This window comes from Lepidochelys olivacea, assembly GCF_965140295.1.
Source record: "Lepidochelys olivacea isolate rLepOli2 genome assembly, chromosome: 2".
NCBI classification, from domain to species: Eukaryota; Metazoa; Chordata; order Testudines; family Cheloniidae; genus Lepidochelys; species Lepidochelys olivacea.
In genome coordinates this window covers 17,899,057-17,924,964 of record NC_140412.1, presented here as the reverse complement: position 1 = coordinate 17,924,964, position 25,908 = coordinate 17,899,057, and the positions used below count along the sequence as shown (strand labels likewise).

General features: G+C 42.5%; 1 protein-coding gene across 3 annotated transcripts in view; it reads right to left on the bottom strand.

Moving 5' to 3' along the window:
* Positions 1-25,908, bottom strand: part of ADCY8 (adenylate cyclase 8) — a 184,593-nt gene that overhangs the window by 36,426 nt on the left and 122,259 nt on the right. For 2 of the 3 annotated variants that reach the window (XM_084621340.1, XM_084621342.1), the window contains 5 exons: positions 25,686-25,883; positions 17,812-17,912; positions 8,973-9,174; positions 4,453-4,542; positions 1,441-1,613 (listed from right to left, as the gene is read on the bottom strand). In XM_084621340.1, coding sequence (XP_084477466.1) covers positions 1,441-1,613; positions 4,453-4,542; positions 8,973-9,174; positions 17,812-17,912; positions 25,686-25,883 — 764 coding nt within the window. The remainder of the gene's footprint in view (positions 1-1,440; positions 1,614-4,452; positions 4,543-8,972; positions 9,175-17,811; positions 17,913-25,685; positions 25,884-25,908) is intronic. The other variant, XM_084621341.1, reaches the window with a different exon arrangement.

Sequence of the window (25,908 nt, the reverse complement as noted above, 5' to 3'; positions counted from 1 at the left end):
CTATAAAGTCACACCTGTGTTTGTGTGATTAACGCATTCCATCTGCCCTGAGAAGCTCATGTTGAGAATACACAATCCACAACCCCTGCATGGGCAACCTCACATAATGACTCCCTTGGTCCTCAGGGATTGAACTCTGAATCTAAAAGCACGCATGTCTGCTGTGGGGCCCTAAAGGACCAGCTCCATTAATTCACATGCAATAGCATAAACCTCTATAAGTGGCCTGGCCACTAGAGTACAGCAGACATGCACACTGGGTTAATGTGGATTACCACTGCATTTTCTGAAGACCTCTAGCGCCATAGTAACAAGTAAGCCTGACACAATGCGTCATCTGACACCCTCAGTCACTGTGTCATCACAGCTCTTATGCCTCTTACATTGTTAATTAGTCTTGTGGAGGCCCGAAATGGTAACTCTTTGAATCTTAAAAAGTAGTGATACAAAGCATGCTGCAGCTTTTATCTAACCATCATCCAAAGTACAGATAGCAAAAGATCACATTAACATCATACCGAAGGCTGCTTTAGTACATTTTAAAAAGGGTTCTGAAGAAAACAAGAGCCACTTCAAAAATGTTTAACATATGGTGTTGTTTGGAATCGTGATAGCTAAATTCAAACTACATCCAGCATTTCAAATCAATCCCTTCTTTGAAAACACATTTCTAATGCAACTTTTTCAGCCACGTTAAAATTAGATGTCTGGCACAACCTTAAGTATGGTGTTGCTACTCCACTGTATTATCTGAAGGAAGTACATCACATACAATCTACATGCACAGACAGATTTTATATGTATATGTAAATTATGCTTAAGATTTTTGCATGTTCTCTTAATTGACACGTATTGCTAATTATTGTTTATAACTCCTGGTGAACGTCTGGAGTTTACTTTTTCTTTTTTATTTGAGTTGCCTTAACATATTGATCACTTATTGACAGTTGAAACTATTTCCAATAAACTTGAGATTATCACTCCAATTTCAATGTCTTGTTGGTTTCTTAGCCAAGACTATATTGATTCTTTCATTAAAGGTTGTGAAATGCTTTGAAATGTATTGTTGAAGAGCACTGTATCAGAGCTCGGTGTTATTATTATTTATTCAGGGCCAGATTGTGATTCTCTTTTCCACACTGAGCAGCATATTACTCCAGAAGTAGATCCTTTCACTCTGCTGGGACTATTAATAGTAGAAGGTACTAATCAGCATGAGTAAGGAGATCACAGTCCGATTATTAATGATTATTCAAGAAATGAAAGCAAGGATACAGTGCACACAGGGTTGTGCTTACTCCTGGTGAGTAGCACCTTACCACACTAGGAGTCCCTTTCGGAGCATGGCACTACTCATTGTGAGCAAAAGTGGCAAAACCCGTCCCATAAAAAGTATAACAACAATAGACATTTTTTCCAAATGTAGCTGCTAACACTTACTCTCCATTGTGATTCAAGTTGTCGTATTGCAGGAAGAGGGAGGCATAAACGGTCTCAGTCAGCAGAGAATAGATTGCGATCATAATGAGAAGCACTGCCAACTTCAGGACGGAGTTGAGACGAAGAAACACGGCACAGGTCACCATTGCCAAAACACCGGTAAAGACAAAATACTGAACAGAGAGCATGAGTGGTCAGTTTCAACTTTATGAAGGCCTGAATTTTCAAAGTGTCCACCAATTGTGCTCAGAACTTTAGAAAATCCAGCTCTGTATCCTATTTGGGGCACCAAAAATGGAAGCATCCCTGCACGGTGGACACTTACGATAATTTAGGCCTAAACATTTATGGGGTATATATGTGCAGTTAGTCATTGGTGCAGACTAACTACAGTTAGTTTGTATGGAGATGGTCAGAGGAGGATTCCCTTTGTGCAGGAGAACTCTCCACTTGCAGAAATCTGGCAGAGATGGCTCTACCACTTCCTGTGCTAGCTACCCCATCCTGGGAAGGGCATTTCTTGGGCACAGTGGAGAGAGGAGAGGGCATTATACCTAATTGCCCACTTGCAAATGGTCTCTCGGGGCATAAATTAGGTTTGCCCCTGGCAGTCCTTTCTTACACTAGGTTCAGGATCATGGAGCCCCTGCCTTGCAACATGCCCCCTCCATGCTGTCCAAGTGGAAAATCAAACCTGAAGGGGTGCTTTGGTATTGCAAATCCAGCAAAATTTCACTGCCCTCTTACAATGTGATGCCCAGAACCTCATCCACTTCTCATTTTCTAATACTTACAACATCTCATTTTTCTTCATGACTACGTTTTTGTCAAACACCATCCTTGCACTTGATGTTGTACATAGAGGAAAACATGGACCTGGCCTCAAACGGCTTACATTTGAAATGGCAACGTTAACACCTATAATCCGAACATCTTAGTGCCAATAAACATCCATAATATTTCATTAGTAATATTTTGCAATGGTGCAGAATTGATTATTTTTATGGAATTTCTCTTATGCCACCTCTTTGCCCTCTCTTCTCCAGTAAGGTGCTGCCACCTGGAAATTCGTTGCATAACGATGGCAACATTATGACACTGCCATGTGCCTCTTTTAGAGCAACATACTTGTTTTATCTACAACCACCCAGTTTAGTTCTGCTGATGTGTTTGCTCCCAATGGAAGGAAGAGTCCATCTGCTTCAAAGGCACAGACTGGAACGAAAGCTGTGGCACCAGAGTCACTGCAGTTCTTCTTTGGTGTGTAAGATTTATTAGCACACTCCATTGACTTCCTCTGACTTACATTTGGTTTTGTATTTTATTGAACCAAGGAATAATCTTTGGGTGCATTATTTAAAAGTCTATAATGCAAACAACAATGAAACATTGACAAAAGTCAACTCAAACAGGGGTTTGAGCCAACAACAAGTGTCTCATTCTCCCTGTCTAAGGCTCCGGCTTAGCCAATCACTCAGGCATCTTCTTTATTCTCATTGCCTTGAATGGGACATAAGGATGTGCATAAGCGCTTGGCTCAACAGGGATATGAGTAAGCAAACAGGCCTCTAAGGTGTGCTGATTGCAAAACCAACTCTTCTTTGGCCTTCACCATAGTATAGGACTTCAAAATGTTATTTTGTCATAGCCACCCTAGTCTCCTAACACTGCATATGTCTGCCAAAGTTCACCTGCCTATGGAAGCAGCAAAGAGTCCTGTGGCACCTTATAGACTAACAGACATATTGGAGCATAAGCTTTCGTGGGTGAATACCCACTTCATCGGATGCATGCAGTGGAAATTTCCAGAGGCAGGTATAAATATGCAAGCAAGAATCAGGCTAGGAATAATGAGGTTAGTTCAATTAGGGAGGATGAGGTCCTCATCTAGCAGTTGAGGTGTGAACACCAAGGGAAGAGAAACTGCTTTTGTAGTTGGCGAGCCAGTCACAGTCTTTGTTTAATCCTGAGCTGATGGTGTCAAATTTGCTAATGAACTGAAGTTCAGCAGTTTCTCTTTGAAGTCTGGTCCTGAAGTTTTTTTGCTGCAGGATGGCTACCTTTAAATCTGCTAGTGTGTGTCCAGGGAGGTTGAGGTGTTCTCCTACAGGTTTTTGTATATTGCCATTCCTAATGTCTGATTTGTGTCCATTTATCCTTTTAGGTAGGGACTGTCCAGTTTGGCCGATGTACATAGCAGAGGGGCATTGCTGGCACATGATGGCGTATATTACATTGGTGGACGTGCAGGTGAATAAACCGGTGATGGTGTGGCTGAACTGGTTAGGTCCTGTGATGGTGTCGCTGGTGTAGATATGTGGGCAGAGTTGGCAACGAGGTTTGTTGCATGGATTGGTTCCTGAGTTAGAGTTACTATGGTACGGTGTGTAGTTGCTGGTGAGAATATGCTTCAGGTTGGTGGGTTGTCTGTGGGCGAGGACTGGCCTGCCTTCCAAGGCCTTGTGAAAGTGAGGGATCGTTGTCCAGGATGGGTTCTAGATCACTGATGATGTGAATCATCTATGAATGGCTCGCCAACTACAAAAGCAGTTTCTCCTCCCTTGGTGTTCACACCTCAGCTGCTAGAAGAGGACCTCATCCTCCCTGATTGAACTAACCTCATTATCCCTAGTCTGATTCTTGCTTGCATATTTATACCTGCCTCCGGAAATTTCCACTACATGCATCTGATGAAGTGGGTATTCACCCACAAAACCTTATGCTCCAATACGTCTGTTAGTCTATAAGGTGCCACCGGACTCTTTGCCGCTTTTACAGATCCAGACTAACACGGCTACCCTTCTGATACCTGCCTATGGAAGTGATCTGTGAGAACAGTGCAAAGGGAGGGGCACTCAGGAACCACTGTATCAATAATAGAGAGCAAAAACTGGTTGTAATGTCCTACAAGATCGTCAAGTTGGTTCTCTCTGTAACCTTCCATTGTGTTTTCTACCAGCATGTTGATAAACACGAAGATCTCAACGAGTTTAAATATAAACTCAGAAATACCTCAGGATAGGAGCAGATATCCGTAAAAGATTCAGAGGAATTGAAAGTCTGATTCTTAAAGGGTATTGGTTTATCAAAATCACACCATAGCTGTGGATTAAAAAAAACAAGAAGTTAGGGATGTATTTAAACTGAAGTTATTCACTATACTGGTCCCTGATGACCAAACCCCCAGTAGAATTAGGTGGACATAGAGCAGGGAACTCTTTGGTTTCCAGGTTGTCACATCACAAAACACACCACCACTACAACTGGCTCCCTTGCCAGCAGTCTTAGCAGAAAATCCAAAGGCTGAATGCTTAGGAAGATGTCTAGGAAGTCTGTGTGCAACTGTCTATTGGCATATAAAGACCAAACTCATTTCACAAGATTAGATTAATTAGATTAAGAGTAGATTAATTAAAAATACCCACTTTACATGGATAGATATATATTTTTGTATACATAAAAGTTATACACCCCTTTGACAACATACACATTGCACTAAAAATGACAGTATGGTCCCAGCAGATATGGGCCAAATTCCCATAGCTTCACTGGAAGTTTGGCTTGTGCATTCAAAAAACAGAATTTGATCCTAAGATTCCGGGAGTGACTATTGTGATGATAGGAAATTAGAGGGTTGTACTGGAAATAGATTTATCTGATACAAACTCAACAGATGCTTTAAATAGAGTATTTAATTAAAATATATAAACCAGCTAAAATCTAAACCAAATGGCAGTTTGAGATGCAATATATCATAATATAAAAACAGAAAAATTCTGTAATGATTTCATATCTTAAAAATGAAGTTAGGAGTCACTTGTCACACATGTTAATCCAGTCTGGATGTTTATTAGCAGGCTAATACTTCCAGGCCAAATCTCCTCTCACTCTTGGAAACAGAGTAGATAGTTTGTTTAATGAGGTCCGATTTCCTATAATTAAATTCTAATGAAGTCTCAACTTGCAACTCTCCTATTTGTTCTTCTAATAATGGTGGTCTCAGCAATGCAGTACCATCCTCTAGGATATTTGTGCACTCCTCAGTGACTATTAGTAGTTTATGTCTTATATAAGTTCATTTGGCATTCATCAGAGAATATCTCTGTTTGCACTATAGAGTTCATGATAACCACTTTGGCTATCTAGTTAAAAGATCAGCAGGCTTAGAGGTTGTATGTGAATATTCCACCAGGGATGAGTGAACCAATTTGGAGAAACATAAAACCCATTTGACCTTCTGATGAAAGCTTGAACCAAAACCCAAATCTTTTTTGTTAGAAAGAATTTAATTATTTTTTTTAATTCGATGATTCTTGCCCTTTTTATCTGGTGCTGTGAACTTAGCAGATGCATGTGGCTGCAAAGATGGAATGATCTACGAAGCTGTCATAAATATAAAGGGAAGGGTAAACCCCTTTAAAATCCCTCCTGGCCAGAGGAAAAATCCTCTCACCTGTAAAGGGTTAAGAAGCTAAAGGTAACCTCGCTGGCACCTGACCAAAATGACCAATGAGGAGACAAGATACTTTCAAAAGCTGGGAGGAGGGAGAGAAACAAAGGGTCTGTGTCTGTTGGTATGCTGCTTTGCCAGGGATAGAACAGGAATGGAGTCTTAGAACTTTTAAAAAGAAAAGGGGTACTTGTGGCACCTTAGAGACTAACCAATTTATTAGAGCATAAGCTTTCGTGAGCTACAGCGCATCTGATGAAGTGAGCTGTAGCTCACGAAAGCTTATGCTCTAATAAATTGGTTAGTCTCTAAGGTGCTACAAGTACCCCTTTTCTTTTTGCGAATACAGACTAACACGGCTGTTACTCTGAAACCTTAGAACTTTTAGTAAGTAATCTAGCTAGGTATGCGTTAGATTATGATTTCTTTAAATGGCTGAGAAAAGAATTGTGCTGAATAGAATGACTATTTCTGTCTGTGTGTCTTTTTTGTAACTTAAGGCTTTGCCTAGAGGGATTCTCTATGTTTTGAATCTAATTACCCTGTAAGGTATCTACCATCCTGATTTTACAGGGGGGATTCCTTTACTCCTATTTACTTCTATTTCTATTAAAAGTCTTCTTGTAAGAAAACTGAATGCTTTTTCATTGTTCTCAGATCCAAGGGTTTGGGTCTGTGGTCACCTATGCAAATTGGTGAGGATTTTTACCAAACCTTTCCCAGGAAGTGGGGTGCAAGGGTTGGGAGGATTTTGGGGGGAAAGACGTGTCCAAACTACGTTTCCCAGTAAACCCAGTTAGAGTTTGGTGGTGGCAGTGGTTATTCCAAGGACAAAGGATAAAATTAATTTGTACCTTGTGGAAGTTTTAACCTAAGCTGGTAAAAGTAAGCTTAGGAGGTTTTCATGCAGGTCCCCACATCTGTACCCTAGAGTTCAGAGTGGCGGAGGAACCTTGACTGAGGTGCGATTCAATAGTATGTACGAGGATCAACCAGACAGAACTCACGGGCATGCTGGAGTACCCCTGTGGAATTTTGTATATGTTTTCTCAGGCCAAATATGAAGTAACAGCAATACAATAGTTAGAAATGTTTACCACAACTATACTAACTACTGGTACAATGTTCCAGAATAGCGCCATGCTAGTCTGTATCCGCAAAAAGAACAGGAGGACTTGTGGCACCTGAGAGACTAACCAATTTATTTGAGCATAAGCTTTCGTGAGCTACCGCTCACTTCATCAGATGCATTCACAACTATAATCTATTTGCCCATTTTAGAAGCACCATTCTTGTGGTAATAATCTAAATACCACGCATGAAATCTTGCCCCTACTGAAGACAATGGGGACTTCATCTACAATGGTAAGAATCAGTGGTCACATTCTTCTTTCTGCTCCTGTCCTCCCTACCACTGGCTACGTGATATCACCAAGAAATTGGAAGGAAGCTATAGCACACTGATAACCATCTGTCAATCACAGTGGAATGACAACAGCAGAACACAGTACTATCAAACCACAATGGTGACATGGGTAAGGGTTTGTCTCTATGAAAAGTTAGTGTGTAGCAAGCTGGGGTGTGAATTTACCTCACTGCAGCCTGCCACGCATTCACTGTCCAAGTGGAATCAGATGCTGCACACTAAAAGTTTCATAGTGTGCTTTGATCTACCCTGCTATGAAACAGTAGATTAAAGTGCACTAGGGAACTTTTAGTGCATGGCAGCAGGGCCTGCATGGACAGTTCGCATGCTGCAGGCTAGTGCAAGGTACATTTACATCCCAGGTTGTTATGCACTAACTTCATGTACACAAGCCCTAAATTAAACTCTTGGTTATTCATAGTCAGAGGTTTGACTTCAGCACACAAGACTTTGTCATTTAACCTCGTTGTGGCGACATTTCCCCATCTATCAAAATGGGGGAAAATAATAACGTGCCTATCATATGGTGGCTTAGTTAATTATGTTTTTGGAAAGGGCTTTCAGGTCTTCATCTGGTAAGAGTTATAAAGATACAAATAGTAAAATCAAGCAGGTAAAGCACTTCAAGATCCTTGGTCAAAAGGTAATTTAGAAGGGGAAAGAATGAAGAACATATTAGAATTCACACAGTGAGATTTCAGCTCACCCTAGGGTGCCCAGATAGCAAGTATGAAAAAATGGGACGGGGGTGGGGGGTAATAGGTGTCTATATAAGAAAAAGTCCCCCAAAATGGGACTGTCCCTTTAAAAATGGAACATCTGGTCACCCTAGCTCACCCTGAGCACAGACTTCGATACTGGTTGGACTGGCAGAACCTGCTTATCTGACCCATTTATCTGAAGGTTGCTGGTGCCTCTGAAGACCTTCAGATAGTCTGTGCATTCTTGAATTTTTCAGTTACACAGGGCCCTTTTCTATAGAGCTCGTCACCACACAATCGAAGCACTAACACTTCGTATCTAAGCACAAATGCTTCACAAACATTGCTTTGCTTACTTTACAGATGAGTACACTGACAGAGAGATAAGCTAAGTGACTCGTCAAAGGTCACACATTGAATGGATAGCCAAGTTAGGAACTGAAACGAGGACTCCTGACTTCTTGTCTCTGACTCTAACCACTGGATTACCCCACATTTGATCCATTCTTCCACTGGTGTTTTCTTATGTTATCAGTCAATAGCATTGCTTAGAAATCTAATTCACAACAGAGTTGCAACAGATGAGAATCCTGTACCTTTTACTTGTGATCATTATTTCGAATACTAGTTCTTAAGAAACCACATCATCACAGCAGTAGACCATAAACGGTTTGCAAAGCACTGGACATGTTGAGCAGAAAGCAGCAGATGGGATTTGAAAATAGATAATCCTCATAAGGGAGAAATAATTATGCACTGGAGAAAACCATATTTTAAACAACCAATTGAATTTTCTGAAGTGCTTTAGCTTTGCCTTTTATATTTAAACCATGGGTGGCTCATTACCACATTAGTTAGCAAGAAGAGTAACAGGAAGAATGATAGGATTTTATAATTCATAAAAAAGTTCTCTGGTATACATGTACCACCCTCCCTTAGTCCGTCTGATACTTACAATATTTATGATGGCTCCCAGAAAGTTAATCAAAATGGATGCAAAAATGATCACATTCCTAGCCAAATAGGTCTCATTAATCCAGCAGCAAGTTTTCCGTAGCACTAGGGGTAAACATTTATAATCCTCTGCAGTGGTGATCAGCACAAGAGTGGAGTGCAGCATAATCAGAATGGAAAACTGAATGACCATTGGCATCATCCTGCAGGACAAAAAAGAAAACCCAGCAAAATATTAAAACAATACCACTTAGTATTAAAAAAAAATCCTAGTAAACTGCTAGTTAGTATTAGGAAATAAATACTAGTTAGATCACAGCACATTTCCCCTTCCTTTTCCATCAGTTTTTTCTCTTAAAATCAGTTGTTCTAATGACTGGCACAATTAGCCCCAAGACACATCATATATGCTGTGGACATCCCAGTGAATACAAAGAATTGTTTATATTCCATATGGCTGACCATAACTTCACTTATTTTATTATCCTCTAGCTTGCTAAGCAACTGCTGTCAAGGCAACATTCCACCGAAATTACTACCAATATCTCTCTGTGCACTGGGTGTTCGAGTGGTAGAAATATCCTTCTTTTCAAGCCTCAGTGCTTCTCTTTCAAGATGCCATCCAAGAAGTCTATTACCCTTCCTACTCAGGTGGAGTCCATCCCAGTTCTCTGTCCATGAATGCCTCCCAGTGGTCAAACATCCCAAAAACCTCCTTATAGCACCACTGCTTGAGCCATCTGTTGATCATCATAATCTTGGCTCACCTTCACTCTCCTCCTCTAGGGACAAATAGAATCCCTCTGAAGATCACCTGTGTCTCCATTTCTTTAAGTGTCTTCCCCAGTCTGGCGTAGTCTTCCTTGATGTGTTCCAGTGAGAATTGAACAGTTTCATTTGCTCTCACACGAAGGACAGTCAGTTGATTCCTTCCCACTCCCATTAGAATCCTCTTCAGCCATAGGTCCATATCCTGTGTCTTAGCTCCTGGCAGATAGCACCCCATCTGTTCATCAGATCAGCTTTGGTAACAGACCTGTCTGTTCTTAATAAGGAGTCCCCAGTCATGTAGAAACTGCCTCTTCCTGTTGTTGATGTGATTCTCCGGCCTTCCCCCTTCTGTTCTTTTCTGGCTGCAAGTCTTCTTGTCTTTTGTTCTCACTTTCAATCTTCTGTGCATCATCCGCTAGCCTCCTGGGGCTCCAAACTCTGCATTATCTGCATGATCTCTTTCCTTCTTCTTGTAGGACTAGCTGCTCTTCTCTTCTTTCTTGCCTTCCCACCTTCCTTTACTGCCTGCTGTGCCCCTTCATTTTCCAACTCAGCCAACCTGTTCCTCCGGTTCCTCTGTTTCTCTTTTACTAGCTAGTCTTTTCATCTGCCTTGTTCTCATAGTCACATGCTTACATGGGCCACTTTCTTCATCCAGAAGTTGTCAGGGTCTTAATCTGCAGCAGAGCCATTCTCCTAGCAATCCAATGAGCACAGCTGGCCCTGATGGAAGCTGTCTCCATTGACTGTCCTGACTGGTTGCAGGAGTCAGCAGGCTGATATTTAAGTTCAATGGCAGCAGTAGACCAGTGGCTGCTCAATGCATTCCTCGCCTGCAACTGTGCTTGGTCCTGTACTTGCCTTCAGTATCTCTAGTCTTGCTTCCGCTCCTGCTCCAGCCTGTCCTAGCTCCTGCCGGAGCTCTGACTCAGACCCTCAATTCCACCTTCTTACTGCAAGTCCAGTTAACCCTTTGGCTTTGGATTTGGTATCTGACACCCAGCTAAAACTTCTGCTACACTTTCCAACTCTGATTCCAGTTAACCCTTCAGATTAGGCTTTTGTCTCTGACTCCCAGCTATGACACTTGGCTGCATCCTCCCCATCTGGATTCCAACTGGTAGGGTCTTGCTCCAACCACTGGGCAAAATGGCCCATGACTCAGTTGCTGACAGACGTCTACCCTCATAATACTCTTGTCCATCTTGCATCTGCGAGTCTTGAGTTTCCTCCTCAGCCTCCTTTCTCCTTCCCTCCATCATTCACTTAAATCCCCTTCTAAATTCAACCAGAATTTCTAGCTGCACCTCCAAACCTCGGGTCTTCTCTTCCATGAGATCTATCAGGCAGCACATCATAGAAATGAAACACCTTTCAGGTATCTGCTCCAGAATATTCATCCCGCAGCTTCCACATCCGGTCATCTTCATTGTCTCTTCCATTCATTGGGTCTTTGTATCTCTCATAACCTTCCCTACTTAACTCCTGTCAAAAAGAAGGAAAAAAGCCACCCACACCACACCCACGCTCCCCCAAATTTCCCTGTTTTCAGCTCAGTTTGCTGGCTCCTGTGCTGCTGGCTGGCCAGCTAGCTGCCTTTATAGGCCTGATGCCTAAGGAAGCCCCGCCCCTTAATCAAGGTTCAGCTGTAATCTAAGGCTCGGCTTCCTACCAGACTTTGCAAACTGAAAAACAAATGGAAAACAAGCCAGCAAGCAAACAAACAAACACACACACTCTCAAGAACTCGCTGCTCCTCAGAAACAGGGACTGGCTTGCTGAGACCTCCAAGCTAAAGCTGTGCAGCTGGCCTAAACCACAAGCACAGCCCCAGGAAGCAGGCGGAGAGAACTCCTGTCCAAAGGAGGGAGTTATTATTCACCTAAACCACAACTCCAGCTCCAGAAAGAGAACGGGGGTGGGGGACTCCTGCTTTCAGGAGGGAAACCATAAGGATGATCTGGAGTTTCGCCCAGTGGAATAGCTGAGAGGACCAGGGAGAAGCCATACAGGAAATCCTCTGGAGAAGAGGACCATAGGTTGTGAACCAGAGGAATGGCCAGTAGGAGGAGCATGGTAGGAAGCAGGGCAGGGAATCTGTAAAGGGTTGGGAGAAATTGGCACCAACCACCTTATACAGAGTTCCTGGCTTGGAATCCAGAGGGTGGATGGGCCTGGGTCCCCCTACTAACCCAACAGGAAGGTTCATGAAGGCCTTGAGCAAACAGGTACATTCAAAGAGGCCAGGGACTATACTCCCCCATCTAGGGCAACTGATCTCCTGAGATATTGTACTCTTCAGCACCCTGCAAGGGGAAAGGACTACCAATGACCCAGCCAGAGGGCTGAGGTCATGATGAAGGACCAATAAGGGGGTGAGATAGCCAGGGGTCCAGCAGAGAGGGAAACTGAGGCAGGCTTGCTCTGTCATCCAGTTTTGCCACAAGAGGGTGCCAAAGAGATTGCCAATGGTTCTGTACACACCAGATATGAGAATGGAACAAAGAGTTTCCTTCTTTGTCATGAGTGCATACAGCATATCTGAGAGTGTTAGTAAAGCTACTGAGTAAAGTCTTGCTCATTATCATTTCAATAATGCTTCCCTTCACTTGTTTCCAATAATTCACCAGAGGTCCAGCTCAGCAATACATTTCAGTAGTTACTTAACCTTAAGCATGCGTGCGATCCTATTCCCTATTCAACATACCACTTAAGCATGTGCCTAAATCCCGCTGAAGTCAAAAACATGAAGTGCTTTGCTGAACATGATGGGATTACTCACATGCTTAAAATTCAGTGTGGGCTGAAATGCTGTGCTAGAAATACAACGCCTAGATCAGTTTCCTCACCTAAATGTTTTCCTCTCTCTTGCTCTAACAGACCTATTTCGTATTGCAGGGTTGTACATGATTATTTAGCAAAGAGTATTATTATTTGTATGCTTTGTAAAGAAGGAGGTTTTGTTTTCAAAACAAAATATATGGACTTTACCAACAAGAAAAAGTGGTAGGTAAATGTTTGTCGTCATTAACTTGGAGAGTGATCTTTCAACTCCTGAGAGCAGAAACTTGCCCTGTAGCACAGAACTGAGGAAGAGAAACCAGAGGGAAAGCAAAAGAGCTGCAGTGAAGATGGATATGTCACATATGGCACTGGGTGGGGTTGTGAGTATTAGCGGAAAGGAATCCATACAACTAGAGAGCACATTGTATTTTGTTACTGTGACAGAAGTGATAAAGGAGCAAAAAACTCCAATGAAAAGTAGGTTCCATAAGCAAGCTCCATCAATCCTATTGCATACGAGCAACCACAAGAAAGTCAAGCACTCTAGACATGGTAGATTAATGTACTGGAAGAAGAAGGACTTTAAAAAACACGAACAGATTTTGCAATACCATTGGCAGCAATGCAGTACATCAGAAGCGCCAACAAGCTAAATGTCAGAGCTGGGAAACGCCCCGTTACATTCACAGGTGCCCTGAGCCTCAGTGTGTAGAATCATAGAATCATAGAATATCAGGGTTGGAAGGGACCTCAGGAGGTCATCTAGTCCAACCCCCTGCTCAAAGCAGGGATGATCACCAATTAAATCATCCCAGCCAGGGCTTTGTCAAACCTGACCTTAAAAACTTCTAAGGAAGGAGATTCCACCACCTCCCTAGGTAACGCATTCCAGTGCTTCACCACCCTCCTAGTGAAAAAGTTTTTCCTAATATCCAACCTAAATCTCCCCCACTGCAACTTGAGACCATTACTCCTTGTTCTGTCATCTGCTACCACTGAGAACAGTCAAGAGCCATCCTCTTTGGAACCCCCTTTCAGGTAGTTGAAAGCAGCTATCAAATCCCCCCTCATTCTTCTTTTCTGAAGACTAAACATCCCCAGTTCCCTCAGCTTCTCCTCATAAGTCATGTGTTCCAGTCCCCTAATCATTTTTGTTGCCCTCTGCTGGACTCTTTCCAATTTTTTCACAAGCTTCTTGTAGTGTGGGGCCCAAAACTGGACACACTACTCCAGATGAGGCCTCACCAGTGTCGAATAGAGGGGAACAATCACGTTGGCAATGCCCCTACTTATACATCCCAAAATGCCATTGGCCTTCTTGGCAACAAGGGCACACTCTTGACTCATATCCAGCTTCTCGTCCACTGTAACCCCTAGGTCTTTTTCTGCAGAACTGCTGCCTAGCCATTTGGTCGATAGTCTGTAGCAGTGCATGGGATTCTTCCATCCCAAGTGCAGGACTCTGCACTTGTCCTTGTTGAACCTCATCAGATTTCTTTTGGCCCAATCCTCCAATTTGCCTAGGTCCCTCTGTATCCTATCCCTACCCTCCAGCGTATCTACCTCTCCTCCCAGTTTAGTGTCATCTGCAAACTTGCTGAGGGTGTAATCCACACCATCCTCCAGATCATTTATGAAGATATTGAACAAAACCGGCCCGAGGACTGACCCTTGGGGCACTCCACTTGATACCAGCTGCCAACTAGACATGGAGCCATTGATCACTACCCGTTGAGCCCGACAATCTAGCCAGCTTTCTATCCACCTTATAGTCCATTCATCCAGCCCATACTTCTTTAACTTGCTGGCAAGAATATTGTGGGAGACAGTGTCAAAAGCTTTGCTAAAGTCAAGGAACAACACGTCCACAGCTTTCCCTTCATCCACAGAACCAGTTATCTCATCTTAGAAGGCAATTAGATTAGTCAGACATGACTTGCCGTTGGTGAATCCATGCTGACTCTTCCTGATCACTTTCCTCTCCTCTAAGTGCTTCAGAATTGATTCCTTGAGGACCTGCTCCATGATTTTTCCAGGGACTGAGGTGAGGCTGACTGGCCTGTAGTTCCCAGGATCCTCCTTCTTCCCTTTTTTAAAGATAGGCACTACATTAGTCTTTTTCCAGTCGTCTGGGACTTCCCCCGATCGCCATGAGTTTTCAAAGATAATGGTCAATGGCTCTGTAATCACATCCGCCAACTCCTTTAGCACTCTCGGATGCAACGCATCCAGACCCATGGACTTGTGCATGCCCAGCTTTTCTAAATAGTCCCGAACTACTTCTTTCTCCACAGAGGGCTGCTCACCTCCTCCCCATGCTGTGCTGCCCAGTGCAGCAGTCTGGGAGATGACCTTGTTCGTGAAGACAGAGGCAAAAAAAGCATTGAGTACATTAGCTTTTTCCACATCCTCTGTCACTAGGTTGTCTCCCTCAGTAAGGGGCCCACACTTTCCTTGACTTTCTTCTTGTTGCTAACATACCTGAAGAAACCCTTCTTGTTACTCTTAAGATCTTTTGCTAGCTGCAACTCCACCAGTGATTTTGCCTTCCCGATTTCACTCCTGCATGCCCGAGCAATATTTTTATACTCATCCCCTGGTCATTTGTCCAATCTTCCACTTCTTGTAAGCTTCTTTTTTGTATTTAAGATCAGTAAGGATTTCACTGTTAAGCCAAGCTGGTCACTTGCTGTATTTACTATTCTTTCTACACATCAGGATGGTTTGTCCCTGTAACCTCAATAAGGATTCTTTAAAATACAGCCAGCTCTCCTGGACTCCTTTCCCCCTCATGTTATTCTCCCAGGGGACCTTGCCCATCAGTTCCCTGAGGGAGTCAAAGTCTGCTTTTCTGAAGTCCAGGGTCCGTATTCTGCTGCTTTCCTTTCTTCCTTGTGTCAGGATCCTGAACTGGACCATCTCATAGGTCACTGCCTCCCAGGTTCCCCTCCACTTTTGCTTCCCGTACTAATTCTTCCTGGTTTGTGAGCAGCAGATCAAGAAGAGCTCTGCCCCTAGTTGGTTCCTCCAGCACTTGCACCAGGAAATTGTCCCCTACACTTTCCAAAAACTTCCTGGATTGTCTGTGCACCGCTGTAGTGCTCTCCCAGCAGATATCAGGGTGATTGAAGTCTCCCATGAGAACCGGGGCGTGCGATCTAGTAACTTCTGCGAGTTAGAAAGTTTTCTTCTGCGGAAGAAAGCCTCGTCCACCTCATCGTCCTGGTCCGGTGGTCTATAGTAGACTGCCACCATGACTAGAATAGCTCATGTACCCAGTATTCGCCTTGCTTTATGATACTCAGAGTAGATTATTTCTAAAGAACGGAAGATAAGAAACTGGAGATTATAAATTGGTAAAAATGGGCTGGGGGACAGGGACATTTTGCAAACCAGTGGTGGCTGGGTTTGTGATTTCTATAAAATCAAAAATAAGGGGTGTTTTTGATCCATTAGAATTCTAAATGTTGTGGGAGTTTACGCAAATTACTATACACACATTTATAATGTGCCCATCACCATAATATAAAGGCATGCCTAAGATCATATGTTTTTAAAATTTTTCATTGATAAATGAAAAAAAGCACTTGTCGTAGGCTACAGGCACTTTTAATACTTATTCAAAGCACAAATCAGTTAGTTTAAGTCCTTAGCGCTTGTCAGGTTGCTATAGTTTCAAAGTTATCCCACAGGTGGTCAAGTTCCTTTGTGTGACAAGCAGCTGTCTGAGAATTGAGTGCTTTGTGCATCCCGTTCTGTAGTAGCAGCATCATTCACCTCATAGGAGACTCAGCCGTGTGACTTTGGGGAAGTTAAGAGCCTAGGGTTTTTGTATTGTAGAGCAGTAGATGCTCAACACGGCTGTGGCATGTAGATAGACAAATGGGTGCACAATGCTTAGAAAAATGCTGCATTCAATGGCAGGAGAAGCTGGACAAAAATGAAAGTCTGACACGTTTGGTTATGTTACATGAAGTTCCATCGTGCAATACAGATGGCCTAGTTATTCAAACTACTGATCACCCTCAACTCCTGTTGACTTCAGCGGGAGTTAAGAGAACTCAGTGCTATGTGAAGCCCAGATAAATCAGAGTGGGAAAAGAGCTACTAGGTCATTTACTCTACCATTCTTGACAGTACAAGACTGTTCCTGACAGGATAATTATACATCACATCACACCATTGATAAAGTATAATTACACAACTTACTTAAGACATACTTATGTGCTGTGATGGAACACAGAAACAAAAGCACTTTTTAACCAGTCACCAACCCACCAATAATTATTTACTAATAAGAAATTGTACCCATTCAGAATGACCATTTTTTAGATTATCTGTAGAAACATGAGGCCATATGATGCTGATTTTTTAAAGTCAAACTCCCCATTCATTTCAATGGTACGTGCCACTTAAAACTGATAGAATGATTCAAGACATAGCAGGCCTTGTGGATTTCAATTCTCTCCCTAACAAGATGAGAAGACAGGAGTGGTGTTAGGTCCTGAAGACAGCATGATACAAAAGTATGTTACAAGAAAAAAACCCCATGCATTAATATTTCCAATCTTTTCTTAGGAACTTTAGAATCAAGTTGCTTGATTTATGTTACATAAATGAAGGAAATTATAGAAATATTATTGTCCTGGGTAGGGCCAGTGTTTTCCGTGAAACTGTTGCTATTACCATGTTTTTTTCTGAAATGACACTTCATTTCTAGAATTACACTTAATTTCCAGAATCGCTGGTCAGAGGGTGGGCAGGGCACGCAGGGTCATGCCCTCCGACTGCCGATTTCTTCCCGGAGAAACCTGACTCATCCTGAGGGCACAGGGCAGACGCTGGCTATTGAGACTTGCTGATACCTTCTCCTCTTCTCATAGAGGCCTGGGCTCAGCAAAACTGCTGAGGAGTTTCCCCTGGGTGGGCAGGGGACTTGGCAGCCAGGCGCCGGGCTCCCTTGTCATGCTGCAGAGCGGATGGCACTCGTACCTGCTCTTGAGAGCATTCACAGCGCTTCTACCCCGCTCACCTCCCCTGCACACCTGGGTCTACCCCTCAGCACTTAGGATTTTTGTGCGGTAAAGAATTATATATTGCTCATGTTTGTTGATATTTGTATTAATGTATTTTTGTAGTAATATACTACATTTCCAAAATTTCCGAAATATACAGCTTTGAAAATCTGAAATTATTCTGTTTTCATTGCGGGAAAACACTGGCCCTAATCCTGTGCTTTCTCCGTAATGCCTTTTAGAATTGTAATGAGGTCTCTTTGTATTTACCTTGTAGAAGGAAGTAAACTTTGGATTGCCGTGATAAATACAAGGACAATGAATGCACACACCAAGTTTGATTTGAACACTTCATCCCTCATTTGAGAATACTGGAAAAAAAATAAAGAAGAATGAATTAACCTTCGACTCATGCATCAGTTTTGTAAAGAGTGACATTCTTTGACGTTTCTGGGAAATTTAAAAGAGGATCTGGTACATTAATCAGCATATTGTGGTGTTGTTTTTAAAAAAGAAAGAAAATCATCATGAAAGAAAATCATCATGTCATGAATGAGCCAATAAACCACTCTCACAATGGGAGCAAACCCCAACCCTTTTGCTTTATAATACAAAGTGCTTTTACATGGTTGCCTTTTTGTCTGAATTCCATGCATTAAAAAGCAAAAGATGGGGTGAGGATACAGGTACCACGGGGATGAATATGATGCAAAATACCTAGGTACATAGTACTGACAGGGAAGTCCAAGCAGTAAATTCAGATCTAGATCTCTAATATCCCATAGTTCAGCAGTGTTTGGATACAAGGTTTTAATTGGGGACTCTATTAAAAAGAAATGGAAGAAATGCACCGAAGTCAACAGGGGCTGCATCACATACATAAAGTTACACATGTGCGTAAGTGTTTTCAGGATAAAGGTCATTACATTTTCCTTTTAAAATACTCAACTTTCAGCTGGAGTCCCTCCCCTCCGCTCCTGAGCTCTACTGCCCTTGCTTATTCTGATTTCTCCAAAACATGGCAAGAGACCACTCTGTGATGGGAAGGGATCACGGAGTGTAATGTCAAGGTCAGTCTATAGCTTTATATCTAGGGCCCTACCAAATTCACGTCCATTTTGGTCAATTTCACGGTCATGGGGTTTTAAAAATAGTTGATTTCAGCTATTTAAATCTGAAATTTCACAGTGTTGTAAGTGTAGGGGTCCTGACCCAAAAAGGAGCTATGGGGGGTTGCGGTACTGCTACCCTCACTTCTGCACTGCGGCTGGCGGCGACGCTGTCTTCAGAGCTGGGCGGCTGGAGAGCGGCAGCTGCTGGCCGGGAGCCCAGCTCTGAAGGCAGAGCCGCCGCCAGCAGCAGCGCAGAAGGAAGGACGGCCTGGTGTGGTATTGCCACCCTTCCTTCTGCGCTGCTGCCTGCAGAGCTGGGCCCTCAGTCAGCAGCCGCCACTCTTCGGCCGCCCAGCTCTGAAGGCAGCGCAGAAGTAAAGGTGGCAACACCGTGACCCCCTAAAATAACCTTGCGACCCCCCTGCAACTCCCTTTTGGGTCAAGGCCCCCAGTTTGGGAAACGCTGGTTTCCCCCAAGAAATCTGTATAGTGTAGGGTAAAAGCACACAAAAGACCAGATTTCACAGTCCATGATGCGTTTTTCATGATCGTGAATTTGGTAGGGCTCTATTCATATCTAAATGATCTTTAAATCTGTAATTTCCTCTTCACATAGCTCCCCCCCTTCCACAAACCCATACATATCCTACTCTCAGGAGAATAAATTGTGCATGAGATTTGTGAATGGCGCTGGGTGATAATATGGATAACCGTTAATGCTCCCTTTGTAATGTATGAGTCACTTGGGGTAGCATTATGCCTTTTCCCAGGAGCCTAACAGAATATGGCCTGAACTCTGTATTACATTTATCCTGTTCTCCTTTCAAGTCGTGACAGTCAATATTCCAACTAACACACAGGTAATATAGAAACTTATGAACATGAGCATTCAAGTGGGGATATTATTCTGCCAACAGCCCAACTTTTATACTGAAGGCTCCTTGAGTTGCAAAGATGCCACCAAATGCTTTCCTCTGTTTTGGCTTTTTTTTTTTTTTTTTTTTTTGAAATTCAAACTACATATTGCCAAGCATTTTGCTTCCAGTCCTGCAAACCACAGATTTTGGAAATCCTAGCAGACATCGCAGATTACCGCGTGACCCTTGCCATGCAAGTCCCTTCAGAAACGAGTTTTGGGCTCAGTCAATAAAAGTGAATCAGTTAAACCAGGAGGCAGATGGACTAGGTCCTTAAGTGGTGGAAATCAGCATATCACCGCTGACTTCAGTGGAGCAATGTCAATTTACAGCCGATGAGGAGCTGGCCTGTGTACCTAAATTTCAAAAAACCTGGCATAGCTCTATTTATGCCTTATCTGTGCTACAAAAATTCCTTTAAGGAATAAAAGTAAAAAGGTGCCTATCTGTAAAACTTTCTCTCTCCTCCTTTATTGCAATGGAATCATGCCTCTCTGCTTCATCTAATCTCTCTAGGTGATGGTGAAGCCGAGTTATATATTCAGCACTGTAAATGAAATCAAAGGTAATATAAAATGTATATGGATCTCCCTTTCAGATTTTGTGAGAAACAAACAAACTCCCCCCCGCGATGCTGACAGGTCCAGAGAAGCAGAACTAAAATGTGGGCATGAGCAGGGCAAGTGGCAAGAGAGAGGGAGCTGCATCACTAAGGTCCCTGGGTAACAGCATGTTGCAAAGCTCAACCCTCTGTCTTCTCGGCTACTTTTGAAGGAGGTGACTGATGGGCTTTAAAACTGTGTCCAATCCTTGCATCCTTGGGCTTCATTTCCTGTTTGAGCATCTGCTGAAATCTAAAACTCTATCTCATCTAGCTTTTGGAAGGGAGAAGGTGCTTCTTAGCTTCTCCCTCTTCCAAAGTGTCCTGTTTGCTATAAGGAAGAAGGATGTCCATTTACCTCTCTGCCTGCTTCTGTCTTTTGGATACCCTTCTCTCATGAATAACTCCTTTGTCTACTCATTGCCGCGGCAGTGTGAAATTGACATGATTCTTGATGGTTTCACTACTGTGCACAAGGTTACTAGTTTCACTCTGCTGCTGTGTGCAGAGACAGTAGATCTGTTTACCTGCGTTTGCAAGAAGACACCACTTCATCCATTCATGTTTTCTTTTTCTTTTTTTAAAGAAGGCTTAAACTTTGCAGAAATTGATTGCTAGTGCCTCACCACACTCATTAGGGGATGCTTCCTACTCGCTTTTCGAGATGGATGTCAATTTTTGAAGCCATGGGTGTGAGTTTAGTTAGAGTTGTCTCCAAATACTACCTGAGTCACTGAGCTATCAGCAACAATGACATAATGATAGTACAAAAGAGAACTGGCATATTAAATTCAGCTGCTCTTCGTAAACACAAAACTTGTCTCCTATCAAATATAAAGCCCCATTTTCTTTCTAGTAACATGTGAAATACCCAGTTCCACACTCCTGATTCAGGTAAAACTATCACTGAAGAAAGAAAGGGTTTTGCCTGCCTAAACTGTACAGGACTGGGCCTATGCACTGCACAAAATAACCAAGGAAAGTTAATTTTAAGTTTTTACAATTTATTATGAAATGAAAATGATTGGTTAGGGAAATTATAGAGAATTAATTTACTGCAGTACAAATACAGCATTTCCTGCTGTATTTAAATTGATTTTGAAAGGATAAAGGCGTATGTGGCATAATTGTGCCTTGAGAAGGACTTGTTGTTAATATTTCTGAGTGCTTTGAAATCATTAGGGGCTGGACTGAGCCTCGAGGCTCACCCCTGCTCCAGGAGGAATGCCAGGAAGTCACTCTGACTCAGAGAGGCACAATGCTTCCCTGGGCTCCCATCCGGCACTGTGCGTAGCATAGCAGGCCCCAAACAGCTTTGCTCATTCCCCACCCCTCTCTGACCACTTGCTCGCAGCATCCAATCCCTTTCCTTCCGCATGCGTAGAGCGGTGGTCTGGGCAGGGACTGTGCAGTCACAGATGGCAGTGGGCACTCCGCCGTTCACGGCTGCAGAGAACCAGGGCATGAACTGGCCTTAATTAATATTAGTGATGAGGAGGTTTATCATCATTAGCCTGTAGAGGCCACAATGCAGTATCAGGCGCCACTGTGCTGGGCACTGTACAAGCATGTAATGGAAGGACAGTCCCTGCCCTTAAGAGCTCACAGCCTTCGGAGATGTTTTTGTAATTAGAACAGCCCAGATTACACATTTTCCATGGGAACACTAAGATTGAAATGTCACCCTGGGGACAACTTCCCCATAGCAACTTCCTCCTACATTCCTTTCCCAATGCAATGTAGTTCTCTGTAGGAATAACCCTTGTGAGGAGAGGAATAACTCTGAGGCTAGGAATTCCTTTAGGGATAGCTACATTTTTAGGAATGAGACTTTCCTGAGCACAACCTTTGCCCTGCTGAAAATTTCTCTGCCACACTCCCCTGATATATCTGCATGGGATTCATGGTATTGGGAAATTTCTAACAGACAAACAAGAAGTGCAGAGAACCCCCTCCATGATAAACGCCTATTTAGAGGGGAATCATCCTAAGTGATAGCTGAGAACCTTTGTGAGCCATTAGAAGGCTGTCAGCATCTTCCACAGTCTGATACTAAAACTTCAAGGATTCTTTAGCTGTGTCTCTTTTGATTTTGCCCATTTGCCACTATCCTGTTTGTGAAAATAGCTTCAAGTGAAACTGGGAGTGAATTATAATGAAAGTCCAGTGAGATATCAAGCGCTAATACGTGACATATGAATTAGCAATGACTGGTCCATTTGGTGATATAATTTTAAAAACACACTATTTGGGATCTTGCATGAATCCCTCCTAACACAATGAATCCTGGTGGAGTTCACTGTGCATTTTATCTTTCCTTTCATGGTGGTATCCTATTTTCTGATATAACTATGCTTGCCGTGTCTGTGGAATCTACATTCATGCAACAGTAGAGGAGAACAACAGAGGAATGGGGAATCTGCCACTGGAAGTAATCATAAAGACCTAAACTGTTATAAATAGATAGGAATTGTGCTACGTCACAACAAATTGTGCCATTTACACAAAGCAGGTGGATTCCTGAAATTGATACTTTGCTTTTATATCCTTTTTAACAAATCAAAGCTCCAAATTAACCCTGCTGTAATTCCACTGACTGCAGTGATTTTATAATGGATGAAATCCCAGTTCCTGAGCAGAGATGCAATGTAAGTTCAATGCTCCCTTTAAGTCCCACTCAAACTACCGAAAATTAGCCTTCAATGGGACATAAGTGGTGCACAGTCCTATTGCCTATACAGTCGGAGTGCATTTTTTATATTTACTTGCTTGTCAATTGATCTGAGATATAAGCCATTGACTCTCTGTCCAGAATGACCATGGCTAGCAAGTATGATGCTTTATTATTGCCAGTGGGGTTAATGCTAGCGAATCTATTGTACATATTTAATATATGCATTCTCTAGGGAGAAATGCATGGACAACGAAAGAGAAGGGTTTATTCGGGAGAAGTCGGTGCTGTGTAAAAGCACCAGGCTGAATGTACGGACACAAGGTTTCAAAAAAAAGAAATTGGAAACATTTTGGAAATATTTTTATTTCTGAGCCGCTGCTGTCTTGTGGCAGCCACCGCACTAAACTGAAGGCGACAGGGAGCAAACTAAATCAATCAGGCATGGGGGAACTGCAGAGTGAGAGGGGAAGGCCAATAAACGTGTGCCAGTTCATTTACTCAGAAGCACTGCGGAGAGCAACTAGAGGAGCTGATGTAGAAGGTCGTGGCAGACAGCAGAGAAGTGTTAAGAACTGGGGAAAAAGTCTGATTCTGGAGTGAAAGGCAAGGACTGGGGACAATGAGAGCTTAGCGAGAAAATGTTTTGAAATAGTCTGGTCGGACTCAAATTTTAACCTGATAAAACAAGAGGAAAACAATTAGTGTTGAATGATAGTATAGAGACAATCTAGAAAATAATTAGGGGCTGCCTTTCTAGAAATTGTAGCTATTCTCTGCAGATATTACCTTGTATAACGTCACTAAGTGGTGCTAACCCTACAATCATTGCACAGGCAAAACTGGGAGGAACAAACATTTCCTGCATGTCAATATACGGTAGTTCCACTATATTAGTAATCAAATGTACATGATGATTTGCCTTTCATTAACCTACTGGCCCCATGAATACTTACTAGATGTATTATTTTGAGTAGCACAATTGGTGTGCATGGCACTTTGCACACATGTACGACGAAGCAGTCCCAGGCCCTCAAGAACTCACTGTCTAGCTTGTGATGGCATGGTTAGACTGCATCTTAGCAAGATGAATAGCTATGAGAACTTGGTTTTCCTCTAATTATTAGCTCTGAACAAACCAGATCAGATAAAATAATCTATCTGAATCTACTTCTACCCAGTACTTGAAAAAAGCAGATTCAGAAAGTTGAAACTATTCCAGTTCACTTTTAAAAGACGTTCTTCATTTTTTCATATTCTGTGCCTGCTGGTTCTGCATGGACTAGAAATGCGGATATACAATGGTTATCATTAAAAAAGTCATAATTTACCAACAGTTATGGCACTGTGCTCTCTGAGGTACCATACTGAGAGCAACAGGTGTTGCAACCACTAACAAATGCTGACTTTTTGACAGACACCTTTCCGTCATTTAGATATAATTTAACACCTTGTTAATATTTGAAATCTGACCTATGAGATGTGACGGGTGGGTTTTTTCTTGCCCTGCTTAAACCGAATTTAAATTAGATCCCAAATTTTCTGTCTGGAATTTTCCTGTCATTGCTGATTGTGGAGTCTGAGCTGGCAGGCAGGTTTAACAAAACAATGCCCCTAACATAGGACTTGATTCTGGAAAATTCCTATTTACTTTGGGCCAGATTGAGGCTTTGCTCGTATTGAGTAGTAACTTACTTCTTGAATAGTCAGTCCTCTTTTCTTCAGTGGGGTCTTTTGCAAAGTAATGTACGATTCAATGACAGCAAGGGTTTCAGGAGGAGAAGTTCCTACTTAATGAGAGCAAGGTCTGTAATCAGAGTATTGCCTGAGTCCGGAATGTGGGATCAGACTCAAATTGCTCGCAGATGTCTATGGGACAGGCCCCTAGCTGCTGTCAATTATTATAATTCTGTGGAAGTCAATGGAGCTATGACAATTTACACCAGTTGAGGATCTGCCTACATGAGTTGAGCGAATGTACCTTGAGCTGTTGCTCAACAGATGTTAAAGCACTGATGGACAGCAAGACTCCTCAAGCGTGCAACTTCCATGCTGTTTCTCTCCCTCCCCCTTCTCCAATTAGGCATATACCTGACCATAAGACTATCACTGCTGACACTGAGCACTTTGTTATTCTCTGGGTTGATGAAGTCATTTGAAACCAATGAAAAGAACCAACACAATTAGTTTGCAAGGAACACTGGATGAGCTCGCTTTTCCATTCCCCCTCCCACTTTCAAACTGAAATATATATGTGCTTTTGAATGCAGACAAGAGACAAGATTCGGGTGGGATCATACTGCAGCTCAGGAGCAACATGAGACATGAGAAAACAATATTTATCCCTCAGAAGTAGAACGTTTCTTTAATTTCGGGACTAAAACAAAGATTTGATAGAGTGGTTTTGACTCAAAATAAAAAATAGCAATTGACTAGGATTTCAGGTGGGATTGTGTCACCAAAAAGGGGGAATAGATTTCTATACTATCTATCCTCTTTTTTTTTTATTTTCCTAAGGAGAAGCATCATTTTATTGACATGCTTGCTCCCGGTTTTTGTGCCCAAGCAGCCTCATTTTAAAAAGTAAGCTCTGCTTTGACTCATCATCCAATTAAAAAGCTGGCAAACAGCTTTCACTTTTCTTCAAAAGCAGCCCTTGGCTCACTAGTAGGGATTTGCCAGCTTTAGAACTGACTCATCAAGGAGTAGAATGACCTTCGGTTCAATCGTGTCTTCTAAAAAACAAAACAAAACAAAGCTAGAACCTAGAGCTATTGTCTCTAATTCAGTGGACATTTAAGACAATTTGAATTGGAAAAATGCAGCTATCAAGACCCAGCTACCTTATGCTCCAGGCTGGAGTCTTTAAACATCAGTGAGAAAGGCTTGATATGCTCTCTTCTCAATTTATCGCCACTCCGTAAGTCGATGGTGTGCTCTATTCGCTTGTTAATTTCCTCGGGCCCAGACTGGACATGCAAAGCTTGTGCAAGATGGTTTGGAAGCAGATTTATTGAATTTCTTGTTAGGGCAGCCAGAGTCTAGGGGAAAGCACATGCAAACAGA